This window comes from Dunckerocampus dactyliophorus, chromosome 9, assembly GCF_027744805.1.
Source record: "Dunckerocampus dactyliophorus isolate RoL2022-P2 chromosome 9, RoL_Ddac_1.1, whole genome shotgun sequence".
Taxonomy (NCBI): domain Eukaryota; kingdom Metazoa; phylum Chordata; class Actinopteri; order Syngnathiformes; family Syngnathidae; genus Dunckerocampus; species Dunckerocampus dactyliophorus.
Genome location: NC_072827.1, coordinates 26947869 through 26964469, shown reverse-complemented (window position 1 = coordinate 26964469; position 16601 = coordinate 26947869). Strand labels below are relative to the sequence as shown.

Below are 16601 nucleotides of genomic sequence, written 5' to 3'. Positions count from 1 at the left end.
GCAGCAGTAGGAAATAAACTTTTAGCTTAGCCCAAGTTACCATGGTGATATGGCTGCTTTAAAAGAGAACTACCTTTGCTGAACACGTAAGTCCTGCTTTCCACTCAACACAGCCGCTAACCCACTAAACTCACTTTGCAGAATACCCCCTTGGAGTCTTGGCTTGGGCACTGTCCCGTTTATTTACAACAAGCAGTGTGATAAATGTACAACGTTTCTATCACACATGCATTTCTTTATTTGGGGGACACATGAAAAATTACAAATCTGGTCTTTTGGACCGTCTATTGAGCAATTCATATCTGCGCGCCGAGGACATCTTCACACAGTGCACTGTTTCTGGATTCTGCTTACTATCATGGCGGCCGAACGGAACTACGGAAGTGGTAGTAGAACAAATTCTTTCTGTCTAGCGTCTTTGGTTAGCTAAACTGCTGTTTACCTCACAGCACAATAGAGCATTAGCGCCCTTATCCGGCCTGGATGACAAAAATTGTTCTTTGTATTCCGTTACTTTTCAGCTAAATGCTTTCAAATTAGACATTTTGCGACCTGCCAATAATTTATCTGCAACGTTTTCAATTAAAAGAGTCGAATTCGGTGAAAAATGACTTGAACGTCTTTGGTAACGATGTCGCGTGTGGCTATTGACGGAAGTGACGTCGTGTTATGGGCGGTTCGCGTTGTCCCTTTCGTTTCCGATCCCACTTCCTGCTTTAGCTGTCGAAAAACAAAACAAAAAGCTGTGAGAATATGCGCTCTTTGGTTGGACTTATCACTGTTGTTATAGCTGCTACGTTCTACCTTTATTCACTGTCTCTGTACCTGCCCCCTGCACCGCCAAGACCTGTTCGGACACCAACCGAACATGTCGGAGCAGAAGAGTCCAAAGTGCCCGTTGGGAGCACGGAGGGGATCAGAAGGTTGTAGTATTTCTCTTTAAGTGACATAAGCTTTTAAAGTGAAGCAGTATTTTGATTGTTTCCAGGTAGCTTCCCCCTAAAACATACTTTCCTAATAGAACACTTATAATAAATATACGCTATTTGATCATGATGTATTGCGTTTTATACATAACTGAATGACAGAAGTAAAATTCAACTGTTTTTAATGTCTTGTTTTGGTCGAATGTACGCAAATAAAGAAGAGGAAAAAACACGTAATAGAAGTAATTTTACGCGAAAACGATAGTTTATGACAAGTGCATTTACTGTTGCGTTTAAGACTGTGGGGATTTTGATGTTCATTAATTGCACGTTCTACTTCGTAATGTTAAAAGAATATCTCAAAAAACTGGACTTTATTCACGTCACTTTACGCCATTTTTTAAATTATTTTTTCGTGTGTATTTGTTTTGATGTCGTCTCGTCAAATACTGTAGAGATCGTTTGATGGCATCGTATTGTGGACTCAACGAGACAATTGGAGTAACAATTGTTAGTTTAAGCCTGAATGTAAAGATTTTCTTTATTGTGCATTTTTCTTCCAACGGTTTTTCTGGGTCTCTGTTGTCTATTTTTGGTAGGTTGAAATTCCCTTCTGACTTGGAGGAGCTGCGGGAGCTGGCTGCGCTTCTTCAGTTTTACAAGACAGAGCACACAGGATACGTGTTGCTCCTCTTCTGCAGCGCTTACCTTTACAAGCAGTCCTTTGCCATTCCCGGATCCTCATTCCTGGTGAGGTTAAGCTCCTGTACTTTGGTCTGATGCCGGAAGACAAGTTGAAAAAGTCTTTGTGACGCAAAAAAGTCATTTTCTCGGTAAACCAAAGAGAAAATGAGCAACCCACTAGCTAGCAACAACTAACTAGCCAAGTCGTGCGCTCCATTCGGCCCATGTTCAATCAACAGGTCAATTCATCACAGATAATTATCGTCGATTATTAAGCGCAATACTAATTCAAACCTTTTCTCTGTAGAACATCTTAGCGGGAGCCATATTTGGCCTGCATGAAGGTCTGCTGCTAGCCTGCGTGCTTACCACTGTGGGCTCCACCACGTGCTACCTTCTATCTCAGGCCTTCGGAAAACACCACATTGTGAACCTCTTCCCTGATAAAGTTTCCATGCTCCAGAGGAAGGTCAACACACGCTTTTCAGTATTTTTTTTCCTACTAGGTCGTGTTAAACGCACTGCTGGTAGCTCATGTTGTTCTTTCCTCGCCAGGTGGAGGACAACAAGGACTGTTTGTTCTTCTTCCTGCTCTTCTTGAGGTTCTTTCCCATGACGCCCAACTGGTTTTTGAATATGGCCGCCCCCGTTGTCAACATCCCAGTGATGTTCTTCCTCTGCTCGGTCTTCATCGGTGAGCACAAGAGTGGCGTCGTAGTAAACGTACTCACTCCTGTACTGTGCTCACTAACTATCCCTGGAAACGAGTCAATGCGTGGCCATTATTGCCAAAATAGCTGCCAACACAAACAAGTATTACAATAATTGCCTACAGTCAAGCCTGGTGGTGGTAGTGTCGTGGTCTGGGGCTGCATGAGTGCAGCCGATAATGGTGCGATACGGTTCACTGAGGGGAAACATGAATTCCAACATGTACTGTGATATTATGCAAGGGGTGTACGTAAGTTTTGTGCTCACTGATGTTCTCTTGCAGGCCTGCTTCCGTACAACTTCATCTGCGTCCAGACTGGTGTCATGCTGTCGGAAGTGTCGTCACTGGACGACCTGTTCTCCTGGCAGCGCCTCATCCAGCTGCTGGCCATCGCCTGCATGGCTCTGCTGCCGGGCGCCCTCATCCGCCGGTACAGCCACTGGCGCCTCAAAGTGGAGGCGCATGAGCAGAACGGTGACCTCGCCAACAAGAAGGTCCAGTGATTTGCTCCTCAAAAGGGAGACTTACTCGGTGGAACGTTTTATTTGGACCACTGGAGCCACCTGATGTTAGAAGACGACCAACATCAACGATATCTACTGGGTGTACGGTCGTAACAGGAGAGGGGAGGGGAATTTTGCTGTTGACTGTTTTCTACTACCTCACATCATCAGTGTTGAGTGTCTGCCGCAGTTTGACAAGACAAAGCAAAAAGGGAGCGCAATCACACGATCATTATCAAAAACATTCAGATTCAGTTTGAATGTAAAAGGTAACCTGTTGTAGCTGTGCAGTGTCCAGTGAGGAATTTGGGGATTATTACAGAAGAACCCGCATTATCATTTGTGGTGAACTGTACAGCCATATTTTTTTACTGTCTTTTTTTTTTTTTTTTATCCAATAGAATCTTCATTCGTAGAAGTGAATGTAACATTTATGCAGGCAGCACAAAGCCTCGCAATACAACATTGTTGCTTGGGCTTCGTTCCATGGACCGTGCGGAGGACGAAAGGTGACTATCCCCGAGGAGGTGTTTTCGTATAGTCGCTCATTGGCCACAACATTAGGTACACCCGTACAATATTATGCCATCCAATCAAAAGATAAGAGCCTGTCATGTGTTTATTTTTGTACTTGGATGGGGTGTCTGGTTGTGTTCCTCTCGTGTAGTTAAATAGGCACCAAATTATTAGAAAAACCGCAGTGCAATTAAGAATTATGATTATTATGAATGGGCTGCGATTGGCTGGCGACCAGTCCAGGGTGTACCCCGCCTCTCGCCCGAAATCAGCTGGGATAGACTCCAGCATACCGCCATGACTCTAGTGAGGACAAGCGGTGTAGAAAATGGATGGATATATATTATGAATGGGGATAATTCTATTTGAAATACTGTTTGTTTTTCTAACAATGGAAGGTTTATATATTTAATTTACTGTACAATATTTATATGATTAATATACAGTGGTGTGAAAGTGTATGCCTCCTTCCTGATTTCTTTTTTTGCCTGTTTGTCACAGTTTCAGATCATCAAACAAATGGAAATATTAGTCAATGGCAACACAACTGAACACAATGTAGTTTTTAAATGAAACTTTTTATTAAGGAAGAAAAAATCCAAACCTACATGACCCTGTGTGAAAAAGTGATTGCCCCCTAAACCTATTAACTGGTTGGGCCACCCTTAGAAGCAACAACTGCAATCAAGCGTTTGCGATAACTTGCAATGAGTCTCTTACAGCGCTGTGGAGGAATTTTGGCCCACTCGTCTTTGCAGATTTGTTGTAATTCAGCCACATTGGAGGGTTTTCCAGCATGAAGCGCCTTTTTAAGGTCATGCCACAGCATCTCAATAGGACTTTGATGAAGCCGCTCCAAAGTCTTCATTTTGTTTTTCTTCAGTCATTTAGAGATGGACTGGCTGCTGTTTTTTTGATGATTGTCCTGCTCCAGAGCCCCAGTTCATTTCGGTTTAAGGTCACAAACAGATGGCTGGACATTCTCCTAGGGGATTTTTTTGGTAGACTAGAATTCATGCTTCCATTTATCACAGCAAGTCTTCCAGGTCCTGAAGCGGCAGCCCCAGACCATCACACTACCACCACCTTATTTTACTGTTGGTATGTTTTTACGCCAGGTGTAATGGGACACATACCTTCCAAAAAGGTCAACTTTTGTCTCGCCAGGCCACAGAGTATTTTCCCAAAGGTCTTGGGTATCAAGATGTTTTTCGGCAAAATTAAAACCATCCTTAATGTGTTTTTTTGTTCAGCAGCGGTTTTTGTCTTGGAACTCTGCCATGCAGGCTGTTTTTTGCCCAGTGTCTTTCTTATGGTGGAGTCATGAACACTGACCTTAACTGAGGCAAGTGAGGCCTGCAGTTCTTTAGATGTTGTTTTGGGGTCTTTTGTGACCTCTTGGATGAGTCTTCGCTGCGCTCTTGGGGTAATTTTGGTTGGCCGGCCACTCCTGGGAAGGTTCACCACTGTTCCATGTTTTCGCTGTTTGTGGATAATGGCTGTCACTATGGTTCGCTGGAGTCCCAAAGCTTTAAAAATGGCTTTACACCCTTTTCCAGACTGATAGATCACAATAAATTTATCTGAAGCATTTAAGTGTGACAAACATGCAAAAAATAAAAAAAAATCAGGAAGGAGGCAAACACTTTCACACCACTACATGCTTTATATGATGACATGACTAATATGTAATACATTACTGTATGTAATATATAAGTAAAAGAACAGGACCTCCAGGAAGATTTAATACATGAGCCAAGAGTCCCAAAGATCATTTATATGACAGAGTAATGCTTACTATTAAGCAGCAAGTAGTGTGCAAAGATGGATGTATTTTTTTCAACCAAAAATGCAGAGTAATTATGCTGCCGACAAGCATGGGTGTCTATTTGACAAGGTTGTCCATATAAAAAGAGCATTGCTTCTGCTGCTGATTTAAGGACTACCCCAAAAGCACTTGTTGTAAATTCAAACAATAGAATTGTGGGCCGATCTGTTGACAGTTGGCCAGTGGGTCGCTAGCCTAATACTAATACTTGTAGTATGTCAAGTCTTGAAGCAGTTGAGGTAAAATGGAGTGCACTACTTCAATGCAACCAGTAGAGGCGCTGTTGATTCAGTCTAAACCGGGAAGTTGAGCTCCTGCTACACTATGGCAACTTTCTGAGCAGCATTATTGAGAACATTCAGAGAGAAAATGATCAAAAATATAAGCTCTGACCAGCTTTAGATCGTGCAGGTGTACCTCGTGTTGTGGCGCGTATAACTTGACGCCTTTTCAGCCGTGACATTTGTGAGGCATTTACCGCATTTTCAGAGTTGGCAACAATCAACAATAAAATGCCGGACAAGAAGTTGATGCAAATTGTGTTTATTGCTCAGATCCAGGTTGCTCAGCAATACAGTTCACACTCACAACTCAAACAACAGTATGCTTGGAACCAAAAAGGCATGGATCCACCACCAAGTGTGAAACAATGATCGAATGTCAGTCCAGCGCACAGTCATCCATGACCTTGAGGTGTTTGAGACCTCTGGGCATGTGGGACCTTTGAGGGGTTTCACCTATTAAACACACACACACACACACACGAAGGAATCTCCCAAATGGTGAGATGTGTAAAACTACTAGTTGAAAGTTTAGTGCGAGATGACGCAAAGTGCATCCTGGATGGACGACAGCATGGTATCACTTGTCTTCACATTTGATAAACCACACTGGATGATCCATGTTGCTCGGGTGCTTCAAGAATGCCCTTTGCTCTGCCATGTCCCGATGTTCTGTAGTTGATATCCTATTCACACCTGGATCCTTTATTAACCTTCTTTAGCGTGCGGCGCTTACCTCCGCCAAGTTGCATGCTTTTATTTGTACCGCATGGCACCTTGAGCGGTGAAGGTGCAGTATATTAGGACCACACTGAAAGCAAAACGTTTCGAGAAAACAACTTTTAATGTTACAAGAACACGGTTTTATTTTTTAAATAAAGAATATCCACTTTATTGTTGTAAAATTGTAACTTTTTTCTAAATATATGATGACGTTATTGATTAAATTACGATAATGTTCAATTTTTTTCTCAATTAAAATACTGTTTTTTCATATTACATACATATTTGTCCTGTAAAATTTTTCCATGCAAAAATTTTGTTCTTGTAAAATTTGTACTTTTTTTTTCTCATAACTTTTGTTTTTGTAATATTACAGCTTAATTCTTCTTTATTTTCAGTTAATGTTTTATTGGGATTTTTTTAACATCACGTTTTGCTTGAAATATTACAACTTTATTCTCATACAATTTTTTCCTGGGGTAATATTACCACGTTATCATGAAATTATGAATTTTTAAAAAATACTTTACTGTAGGGCTATCAAAAATAGAGCATTAACAGCGGTAACTCATTTATTTAATTAACTACGTTACAATTTTTACCTTCGTTAACGCATGCGCATCTTCTCAAGCCACATCTCTTATGATGGCAGACGGAGCCACAATAGCGGCCCCCCAGAGTCACACAGTCCGAGTCTGCCGCTCTTTTAGAACTTTACTCTGATCTGAACACATCAACAGCAGTGCAATTCCAACACCATACTTGTATTGGCAACTCAAACGTGTCCTTATTCAGCCTCCTGGGAACGATACTTCCTTATTGTTACTAGACAACCGCAAGATGCATTCAGGGACACTCTGAAAATCACATCAGCCTCTTTATTATGCGTGTATGTGTGGTCTAGCTACACAGAAAGACAAAGAAAAAACAGTAAGTGGATATCCTTGTCTCTCACTAACGTTACTCTTAACTGCGGAAGTACGATTTTCTGCTTTTAAGTATGCTCGGAAACCCCAGAAAATACATCAAACACTCAAGACATCTGAATTCAACTTAAGTTACGCAACCCTCTGGCTCATAATAACTTGATGAAACTGTGATTCTGCTACTATTAAAGAGACGAGCGTTAGGCAAACGCATTTTCAGACATTTGTGCTATATTTAGCTTGATTTAAACTTTGTGTATTTGGAGATGTTAATACATACGAATACATGCCTGTCATGTATTTTTCTCTTCATAAAATACAGCAAAATGAGCATATTTCACACATACATTAGTGGCAAATGGTGATTAATCATGATCAATTAACTTGAAAACTGTGATTAATTTGATGAAAATGTTCAATCATGAGACAGCCCTACTTTATTCTTGTAAAGTTACAACCTTTCCCTCTTTTTTGATTCTTCTCATTACATTTTCATAGTAGTATTAGTGTGTGTGCTCCCAAAACCCCTTTATAGACTTATTTTGCCCCCCCATAACATTTTAACTTTATTCTCATAACTATGACTTTATTCTCCTAGAAAATTCAGACTATTTTCAGTGCGGTCCTAATACTCGTACACTTCATTCTCATCAAAATAATGAATTCATTCTTGTGGAATTTCAACTTTGTGGAATAGTGAGTGGAGAACAGGCCACAAAAGAACCACATTGAATATTTAAATAATGCATTTTGCAACACTTCCGTGAATAATGACCAAAAAAAACAGTCAAATTTCATATCTATGACAGAATATGGTGCCATCCCAAACTGATGATGATTGTTTTCTGCCTTGGCGGAGGTCTGCGCTTCACTAAGTGCCATTCTAGTGTGCCACTTTGATTTGAACATGAACTTGCGTGTGGTTTAAACCCACGGCGGTACTAACTAGTATTGGCAGCCATCTAATAGAAATGAAACTCAAGAGCTAAGAATCATCAAAACCGTGTAAGTGACAAGAAAACCGGATCGGCGGAAGACAAAACAAAACAACAAAATACAACAACAGCTACCCACCAACCGTTGTGATATGACTAACACCGCTAAAACCGCCTCGGTGATGCGTGTAAGTGTGGTTTTTACTGAATATTAAAGTCTAGCAACACCCCAAAAACCTTAGAAAACACCACAAGGGCTTCACCTCAGTGAGCGTGATGCGCTGCTGCAGCGCCTTAGAGGGAACGCCGCACTTATGAAAGACACGACAGACAGACAGACGGTCCTCTGCAGAAGCCGAGGAAGAGGCCCGCTAGCAGACCACCACATACCACAGGGCCAGCTATCATCAGGAGAAGGTACTGCACCGGCTGGAGGGAGGCTGGCTGGAGCAGCCTCAGGCATTGTGTGAGGTTACGAGACCTTGTTTTATTATTTGAAGCACTGCTAGTGTGTGTTCACTGGGACATTGTACGATCCCTCCACTGCCCTGCATCTCTTTTTAGTCACTAAAAGTCAGCCTTTGATTCAGAGAGGTAATTCTGAAATGTACAGCACAAAATAAAAACAAAAATTTAAAAAAAAAAACAACAACGGCAGTGACACTCAGGTGCACACCGAAATGTGTGTCAGACACGATGCATTGTCGTGAGACACTACTTATTGTCTCACGTCCATTAGTGTCACCAGCTAAATTCTACATTCTACTTTTTTTTTGTTGTTGTTTTTACACCATATTCAAGAGTCAGTGTATTTTTGCAGCTCTGTGTGTGTTCTTCCTTATATTAAAATAAAACCACTAACAGAGAATAGGAGAGTAAAACTTGTGTTACAAAATTCCTTATTCACAGGCAAATCTTTTTGTTTTTCCTAGGAGGTACAGTCTGGAGAAGGTAAACAAAATAAAAAGCTCGGAGTTTTGTGTTTGCTAGATAATTCAATCAATGCTTCTTGCCGTCATACCACTGGAAAGTATTATTAATTTCACTTTGAAATGATTTGTGAGCGACGTGCATGAGTGGGAGGTAAAACGCGCCATGGAAGGTAGGCGGGCGTACCGTCATGCCACCAGGGACCCTGGTCAAACATGACCTTTTGACGTGCGGCTTCGCTCTCAATTTAAATTGGTTAGCGTCATTAATTTGTTCCTGAAGGTCGACTCTAAGTTAAACAGACGCTAACTGAATCAATTTTTCCCCTAAGAAATAATGTTAATCCAATTGACCTGTTCCAGAAGGCTAAAGATGTGAACACAAAACACGTTATTATGGATTCACATGCAGAAAACTATTCAAAATACGCATAAATGATGATTGAAAGCGATAAATGAACATTTGAGGTTACTTTTACCTTCATTGAGGATGTGAATCTTGACGTGAGTGTTCCTAAAGACAAAATGTGGCAGCAAGATCAACACCTTCCTCTTTCATCACCACCTTCTTGTTTTGCCGTGAGTTTCTCAGCGTTTCCCCGATAACCCCAAAACGGAGCCAAAGAAAAGTTGCAAGTGCCAGCATTTTGGTAAAGAAGGTGAGAAACACGACTGCATTGAAGAGAACAGGAAGGTGGTGCTGAAGAGGAAGATGCCACAGCGTGTCTACATCATCAGTGAAGATGAAAGTAACCTTAAATGTTAATTTATTTATCCCTTTCATTCATCACTTATATGCATTTAGAATTGTGTGATGTACAGTGGTGTAAAAAAGTGTTTGCCTCCATCCTGGTTTTCTTATTTTGTCATACTTAAATGTTTCAGATCAAACAAATTGAAATATCAATCACTCACAACACAACTGAACACAAAATGCATTTTTTAAAATAAAATGTTTCATTATTGAGGGAGAAAAAAACCCCAAACCTACATGACCCTGTGTGAAAAAGTGATTGCCCCCTAAACCTAATAACTGGTTGGACCACCCTTAGCAGCAACAACTGCAATCAAGCGTTTGTGATAACTTGCAATGAGTCTCTTACAGCGCTGTGGAGGAATTTTGGCAGAATTGTTGTGATTCAGCCACATTGGAGGGTTTTCCAGCATGAAGCGCCTTTTTAAGGTCATGCCACAGCATCTCAGTAGGATTCAGGTCAGGACTTTGACTAGGCCACTCCAAAGTCTTCATTTTGTTTTTCTTCAGCCATTCAGAGGTGGACTTGCTGGTGTGTTTTGGATCATTGTCCTGCTAAAGAACCCAAGTTGGTTTCAGCTTGAGGTCACAAACAGATGGCCGGACATTCTCCTTCAGGATTTTTCGGTAGACAGCAGAATTAATGATTCCATTTATCACAGCAAGTCTTCCAGGTCCTGCAGCAGAAAAACCACCCCAGACCATCACACTACCACCATGTTTTACTGTTGGTATGATGTTCTTTTTCTGAAATGAGGTGATATTTTTACACCACATGTAATGGGACACACTTTCCAAAACGTTCAATTTTTGTCTCGTCAGACCACAGAGTATTTGAAGATATTTTCTGCCTTAATGTTCTTTTTGTTCAGCAGTGGTGTTGGTCTTGGAACTCCGCCATGCAGGCCGTTTTTGCCCAGTGTCAATCACTTTTTCCCCACACAGGGACATGTAGGTTTTCATTTTTTTTTGTCCTTTAATAACAAAAAGTTTCATGAAAAACTGCATTTTGTGTTCCGCTGTGTTGTCATTGACTAATATTTAAATTAGTTTGACGATCTGAAACATTTAAGTGTGACAAACATGCAAAATAAAAGGAACCAGGAAGGGGGCACTGTATGTAAAACTGTAGAAACATGTTTTGTGTTAACATTTTTGTGAATCAACCGCTGATGATATGGTTTCGGTTCACAGTTTGTTAGTAAGCCAAAGATGCTAACAAGGATATTTGTGATTAAAAAAATATTTAAAAAGCCATCCCCTAAATGTTTATTACTTAGAAGTGACCCATCATTTAAACGGTAAATAAGCAGGCTTTCCAATGGTATAACATTTTTATCCACGAAGCATTGTTACAACAAATCAAATCATCTACCAAAACACACATTTTCAAACTTTATATTTTACTTCTAGGAGGTACAGTTGGTTAATTTCTATCACCAGATTTGATTTTTTTCCCCCCCCCTCATCTTTTTAGATGGCGTAATCCAGGGATGTCCAAACTTTTTCCACCGGGGGCCGCACGCATACAAACTGCAGGATGTAGGGATAGATCGACGGTGACGTTGATAGTTTGCACATTCCAATCCAACGTGTGTCAGCTAGGCTGTATAAATGAGTATAAATGAGTAGGCTGTATAAAACATCCGCATCTTAACTTTGTGATATACAGTAGCTGACAAAGCAAATGAGTGTAATATCCAAGACTACATCCCATTAACAGTGAATTGACTTTATGCTTACAATATCCCGAGTGCTTATCCAAATGGCCCCTGGGCTGCACTTTGGACACCCCCGGTGTATTCAGTACACAGCATCGTCATTCCGAGCCACTTCGGGCAAGTGCGTACCCCCGTTCCATGATCCATTCTCGCTCTTTTTTTTTTTTTTTTTTTTTTTGAATTCATGTGAGTGTCAGTAAGAGGTTGCACGGCAAAGACTACGAAGTTAAACTAAGTTGGAGGAACTGGTTGAGATGGCCCCTCCTGTTCTTCTTTTACATTATTTTTTTTTTTTAATTCATTAAAAAAAAAAAATTTTTAAATGATCAAAATGATCAGTTAACAAGGCATACAAAATGTGGAAAAGGGGGGGGGGAATGAGAGATTGGACTGAGGTACCCTGAAGCCTGAGGTAGATCACAATACTGACTGCGCACTGTTTACATCCTGCGGTGGTTCACTTTACTCTTCTCACGTTTTTTTCAGGTTCTCTTTTATATTCATTTTCAAGAAAATAAACACTTCCCTTCAAAATAATATGGCAGTGTCCCACTGAGGGCAAAAAAAGAAGAGGACTTTTGTTTTCTTTTGTTTCATATCAATAGCTCTCATCACAAAATAGGAAAAAAATAGATTCATAAATATTACTCTCTCTTTTTTATATATTTATATATATATATATTTATATATATATACACACACATGCACCTACGCACGCACACACACACACGCATGGAGGAAGGTGTGGCAATAAGCTTTGCAATGAAGAGTGAAAGATGACAAAATAAGGCAACAAGCTTCCATGGTCTCCATTAGGGACCCGCATGCCCAGCATACTTGCACAGCAGTCAGTCAGTCAGCCAGCTCAGCAAAAAAACAACAGCAAAGAAAATGAAATTCAAGCATAACGATCTCTGCCTGGCCTGTGCTGGACAAGACGAGGGCTGATTGCGTTTATTAGATTCTAAAAAGGCTGTGTTATGGTACATTCACAGCTCTCACGCCCTTTTAGAAAGGTCCCCCGGCCATGAGAGAAGGTTCAAGCCGACCCGCCCACCGTGAGTGTGCGCCGCAGGTCGTTCAAGTGCCACAACCCACCTTCACATTTGCTTCAATGCACACTTAAAAACCACCCAGCCAACCACCACCATCCCATGACACATTCCCTTAAGGCGAGTGTGCACACATTCAAACAGACCCTTTTAACGGGAACGTCAAAGCACTTCCTCCAGTTAGCGTCACTTCCTCTACATGTATTTGCTAATGGAATAAGACGTAAACACTAATTCATTTTTCTGTAAGTGGCGCATGGCATGCCACAATCATACAACGAGAGGCGCGATGTCAAACGTATTAAAACACAGCGACAATTGCATTCAACGCAACAGGGTGGGAGGAGCGAGTGTAAGCTGTTAAACTCGGGAATGCCATCCCACAGCAGTGTGTGACCGGAGGCGGAAGTAGCTCAACAAACTCAGGCTTCGTGCTCACGCTGCAGCTTTGTGCTCAGTGCGCAGTCACATAAAAGGGGGCGTTTGACGTGATATTATTCTGCTGCTGCGCAAAAATGGTGCAGTCCCGGCCGGTGTATTTTACACCACATGAGCACAGAATTATTACGGAGCGTTATCAGGAGTTCTGAAAGACGATCACTGCCAAAAGTAACACTGTTGCCGCCAGTAGAGCAAGGGAGGACAACAACTGTCTTTTTAAATTTTTTGAACGATGTCTTTATTGTTTTCATATTTTATTGATCTCAATTATAGAATGCATGTGTGTGTGTGTTTTCTTTATTGAAAGCAAGGCTGAATGTGCATAGGCTATACATTTTTTACAGTGTCGAGATGAACACGCTTATCTACTGTCGCCGACAATAACGTCTTTTTTGACAGTGAAAATAGCTCCAGCGGGTAAGATTTTTGGGCTTACACTGCCCTATGGCCACATCAAAGTGAAATAATTAATTTTCCTCGTTATCTGTTACAAATAAGTACTGGGTTGACATCAGTGTGCTCATGAGACACGCTGTACCTCGTGGTGACCACTAGGTGGTTGTGTTGACTGTTCAGTTTAAAGAAGTGTTTTCTTCCCATTGATTGATGCCTCAGAGTGCTTATTCCTCCAGCAAATATTGTAATATAAAACACAGCGACGCTTTCAGAGCAGATTTTAAGCTGAAAGTCTGGACAGTTTAGCCCAAGCTATGGTGATATAATCACTTTAAAAGAGAGCCACCTTCATCGTGCAGGCAAGCCTGGCTTTGGACTCAGATAGCTGACCAACTGAAGTCGCTTCGCGGTATACCCCTCAGACTGGTGACTAGCATAAGTCATAAGCTTGTCAGAAATGTGTTGATTGCGTGGAATTCATCGTGTATTCATTATGTCTTGATGCGACTGTGGCAAAACGGAGTAGACTGCTTGGCTGTTGATTTAGTCTGAGGTAGTTTCAGGACGGTGTCGGCCACGGAAAGTTGAGCTGCAGTCACAATTGCGTGTACAGGTGGTCCTCGGCTTTCTGCATTCCGAATTTCGGCGTTTCATGGTTACGTATGGGCTCCCATAAATTAATTAAAAAACTTCATTTTGATCCGCAAACAAGTGACTTGCTCGAGAACTGGTTACAGTGAAAGAATGCGGTACACTATGTGCAGCTCACGCACAGCCACACCACTCTCAACACTGGTATGTCGCCACCATAATTAAAGATTAAGATGCTATTGCGACGTCTGCTTAGATGTAAGTATTACGAGCAGGTGCTCTATCAACAATCTCTTAATTACATAAAATAAACAGGCTGCTGTCGGCCGCACAAAGCCAAAACAACATCAGAAAACTCAACTGCCGTCAGTATCCTTGAGCATGTTAAAGGATCTGCTCCTATGAAAGCGACAGTAATAAGTATGCAACATAGTGGTCTTATTATTGAGATAGAAAGGTTGGCCGTGCTGTCTTATTGCTTTATTACTGTTTCATGTAATTATTGTTATTAACATTTTATGACTGTATTTTATGTCTTTCATGTGTTCAGTGTGAGTGACTCAGAAGTCAATTTAACTATTTATACCAAAACTCGACTAACATCACGATCGAGGAAGGTAAAGAACGCGCACTTATCCCGAAGACCACGTGTATTTGTCTGTGCAAGTTACCTTTTCCACTCCTCAAACGCTGCGCACAAAAGAGGAGATGTTTGTCACAACACGCACCCCTACTGCGTTGCCTGTACTGTACTTGTATTTTTCAGGCAAATAAACCACATGGAGGTGCTGTTATTGAACCCCATAAGTCAGACTGACTTGAAACGCGCTCTACAAACCACCCACTGTAATTTCAGGACGCTTACCAAATCACCACAAAAATTGGTATGCACTTTTAGAGAACTAAGAAGTACATGCCTGTAAAATTGGAGCAAGATTGGTTGCAAAACATGGCCGCCATCAACAAAACATATTTGCAGGGCCACGTGTGGGACTTGGCAACTAATTGTCCATACGTCATTGACCACCACAATGATTATACAATCTGTATTACACGAATGCCGGCATGCCTTCCAAAGCATTTTTACCGCAATCCACAGGGGACGCCACAAATGCCATTGAAAAAAAAAAATGGCGTCCTTATATTTGCATCTTATTCCATTTGCAGATACATACGTCACCACATCGATAGTGAAGATTCAGAGCGGAAGTGTTCCGGCATCACACGGAAAAAGTCTATTGACCAGCAGGTCCAAAGTATTCATTTCTGCTTCAATCATTTAAAGACAGATGATGTTTTTGAGAATAGGACCCAGATGGCATCCGCTGCACACCGTATCAGAAAGACTGCGGGGGCGGAGGGTGAGGATTGGGGGTTGGAGTTTCATGCCTTGGAATACTTTTAAAAGTCCTCTTAAAAACTAAATTGATGAGAGAGCGTGATGAGAAAGTGATAGAAATAAAATAAAAAATGGTGTAAATAATTTCATAGGGACAGTGGCTCTCTCTCACACACACACACACACACACACACACACACACACACACACACACACACACACACACACACACACACACACACACACACACTTACACTCATGCACACAGGCTTGTTACAAAAAGCATTCATCATGTTTCCAGATCGGGCTTGTACTGTACTTTTTCCATTTTCCAAAATAGGGGAACTGCTTTATGTGGTTGCTCTTTAAATGTCAATATTCTCTTCTACCCTGTGTTAATACTGCTAAGGATAGTTCATCTTGCTCTTCTTCTAAGCATGTCTCGTATACTCTACAGTCAATACAGTATCATTCATGTTAGGTCTAAATCAATCCAACTAAAGAGAATGTTACGCAGGGTGACGTGCTAGTTCCTGTTTTACCTTGTGAAGACGACACTTCTCTTGCTTTCGTTCTGGTCGTGTTTTTTTCTCTTGCAATATCAGTATCCTGCTCTGTGTGCTGTGGCAGGGCTGGCAGTGCACACAATGCTCACAGCCTTTGGCTCTCACTCGCTTCCCCTCCTTAGTGAACTTCTTTGGTTTTTGATCCCGGCGCTGCTGGTCTGCCCTGCATGTCCCTCTTGGCCGTGGCCTTAAGTCTGGGTAGAGGTCTCTGTCCGTGTGGGAGGGCTACATTCATTGGGTGGCGCCCGCTGGAGCCGCCATCTGCTGGTCACTTGGATTGTTGCGGTGACCCGGCGGCGCCTCGCTGGTGCTTCTGTTCCTGCTGTTTGACCTGCTGAATGATCTCCCGGATCTTCCTCTGTGCAGTCTGTCGGGAAGGCCACAGGTAGTTTTCAGGAAAAATGTGTCCCAAAAGATGCAAAATCTTGAAAGTTTGAACCACAGCAGCAACGGATCAACCCTGGTTCATATTTTGCTTTTCTGTTTTTTGGTGGCTTTTTTCTAGTCCCACACTGTACTTCCCCATACGAGCATACAGTGGTTACAGTGTTACAGTATCCCCCTTCCTGATTTCTTTATTTTTGCACGTTTGTCACACTTAAATATTTCAGATCATCAAACAAATTAGTCAATGACAACACAAATGAACACAAAATGCAGTTTTTAAATTAAAACTTTTTATTATTAAGGGAGAAGAAAAATTCAAACCAAACATGACCCTGTGTGAAAAAGTGATTGGCCCCTAAACCTAATAACTGGTTGGACCACCCTGAGTATC

The 16601-nt window shown here is 41.5% G+C and overlaps 2 protein-coding genes across 5 annotated transcripts in view; one reads left to right on the top strand and one right to left on the bottom strand.

Moving 5' to 3' along the window:
• The first annotated feature begins 660 nt into the window (after positions 1–660).
• Positions 661–6327, top strand: tmem41aa (transmembrane protein 41aa). The gene is made up of 5 exons (XM_054786611.1): positions 661–923; positions 1526–1676; positions 1918–2079; positions 2166–2304; positions 2605–6327. The coding sequence occupies exons 1-5, from the start codon at positions 754–756 to the stop codon at positions 2823–2825; spliced, it is 843 nt and encodes a 280-aa protein (XP_054642586.1). The 5' UTR covers positions 661–753; the 3' UTR covers positions 2826–6327.
• Positions 5536–16601, bottom strand: part of igf2bp2a (insulin-like growth factor 2 mRNA binding protein 2a) — a 75722-nt gene continuing 64656 nt past the window's right edge. For 3 of the 4 annotated variants that reach the window (XM_054786609.1, XM_054786608.1, XM_054786610.1), the window contains one exon: positions 5536–16190. In XM_054786609.1, the coding sequence (XP_054642584.1) occupies positions 16092–16190 (99 nt within the window). In that variant the 3' untranslated portion in view covers positions 5536–16091. The remainder of the gene's footprint in view (positions 16191–16601) is intronic. The other variant, XR_008572413.1, reaches the window with a different exon arrangement.

Excerpts from the sequence above, each read along its gene's own strand:
- tmem41aa (XM_054786611.1), top strand. The coding sequence starts at position 754 with ATGCGCTCTTTGGTTGGACTTATCACTGTTGTTATAGCTGCTACGTTC. Across the intron at positions 2,080-2,165 it reads TTTCCATGCTCCAGAGGAAG|GTGGAGGACAACAAGGACTG; the intron begins GTCAACACACGC and ends TTTCCTCGCCAG. Across the intron at positions 2,305-2,604 it reads CCTCTGCTCGGTCTTCATCG|GCCTGCTTCCGTACAACTTC; the intron begins GTGAGCACAAGA and ends GTTCTCTTGCAG.